Below are 1677 nucleotides of genomic sequence, written 5' to 3' on the forward strand. Positions count from 1 at the left end.
GCTTTTTTCAGTCCTTCAGACTTTAGAAGCTCCATTAAAGCTCAGTTTGTTGGAGAAGGTCCTTAAAGGGCCTGTGACATGCATATACTTCAAATATAAAAAGTCAAGGAAAACAACTTTATGTTCAACAAACTTGGATTTTACTCATTTTGTCACATTTCCTTCTGAACTTGGCTCAAACATTGTGAAACAGGAAGTGACATCAAAGGTGGACTCTTGAAAAAAAGGGTCTTTGTTTATTGAAATAATATTATTTGAGTTCTGACTCTTCATCTCTGATTGTGACTCAAAATAATCTAAAGACACATCAGATTCTTCTCTACAGTCTGTGTTGTTGGTCATTATAGCAACACTGTTTACATTGTCATTCCTGTTTGACATCACTTCCTGTTACAACTCATGCATATTTCTCAACAACTCTTCATTTCAGCAGCACAGATTTTTAAAAATATGCTATAAATGTTATTTTTCCAAAAATGCATTCATGTTTATTACAAAAAATGGACGTCACTGGCTGTTTAAGGGTGATGTCCACACTGTCCTACACCTGTCTGTGTGTCCCCCTGCAGGAGGACAGTCCTCAGCTCCACCACCAGCACACCTCTCCTCGGGAACGACGCGCCATCTGCAACAACATCTACAAGAACAAACGGTGCCGCATGGAAACCTGCTTCGACTTTGCTCGCTGCCAGTCGGGCTTCAGGGTTTACATCTACCCCCCACAGAGAGGGGACAGCATCTCTGAGACCTACCAGAAGATCCTGACCTCCATAGAGGAGTCTCGCTTCCACACCACAGACCCTTCGCGGGCCTGCCTGTTCATTCTGGCCGTGGACACGTTGGACAGGGACCAGCTCTCGGTTCAGTACATCCAGAACGTCCGAACCCGCATCCACAACCTGCCCACGTGGAACGATGGCAGGAACCATCTCATATTCAACCTGTACTCTGGAACCTGGCCTGACTACACGGAGGACCTGGGCTTCGAGGTGGGTCAGGCCATGCTAGCCAAGGCCAGCGCAGACGTGGCCAACTTTCGACCCAACTTTGACATTTCTATCCCCCTGTTCTCCAAAGACCACCTGCTGAAACGAGGGGCGACGGGTTACCCGACGCTGAACGATGCCCCGCCTTTCAGGAAGTACCAGCTGGTTTTTAAAGGGAAGCGCTACCTGACCGGGATCGGCTCAGAGACCAGGAACGCTCTCTATCACGTCCACAATGGGGATGATGTCATTCTGCTGACCACCTGCAAACACGGCAAAGACTGGGAGAAACACAAAGACTCACGCTGTGACCGAGACAACAGAGACTACTCACAGTAAGATCAACCTTTTTATCTCTTTTTCCCATGGTCCGTAACAAATAACTGGTCTCTTTAATCTGTGAATGAAGCTGATGGGTTTTAATCTGTGAATGACGCTGATGGGTTTTAATCTGTGAATGAAGCTGATGGGTTTTAATCTGTGAATGACGCTGATGGGTTTTAATCTGTGAATGAAGCTGATGGGTTTTAATCTGTGAATGACGCTGATGGGTTTTAATCTGTGAATGAAGCTGATGGGTTTTAATCTGTGAATGACGCTGATGGGTTTTAATCTGTGAATGAAGCTGATGGGTTTTAATCTGTGAATGACGCTGATGGGTTTTAATCTGTGAATGAAGCTGATGGGTTTT

The 1677-nt window shown here is 45.6% G+C and overlaps 1 protein-coding gene across 1 annotated transcript in view; it reads left to right on the forward strand.

Annotated features, from left to right (window-relative positions):
* Nucleotides 1-1677, forward strand: part of LOC106511501 (exostosin-1) — a gene marked incomplete at both ends in the record, with an annotated part of 8290 nt that overhangs the window by 2573 nt on the left and 4040 nt on the right. The window contains 1 exon segment of the mRNA XM_014000252.1: nucleotides 570-1321. Within this exon segment, the coding sequence (XP_013855706.1) occupies nucleotides 570-1321 (752 nt within the window).

This window comes from Austrofundulus limnaeus, unplaced genomic scaffold (genome assembly GCF_001266775.1).
Source record: "Austrofundulus limnaeus strain Quisiro unplaced genomic scaffold, Austrofundulus_limnaeus-1.0 Scaffold2863, whole genome shotgun sequence".
NCBI lineage: Eukaryota > Metazoa > Chordata > Actinopteri > Cyprinodontiformes > Rivulidae > Austrofundulus > Austrofundulus limnaeus.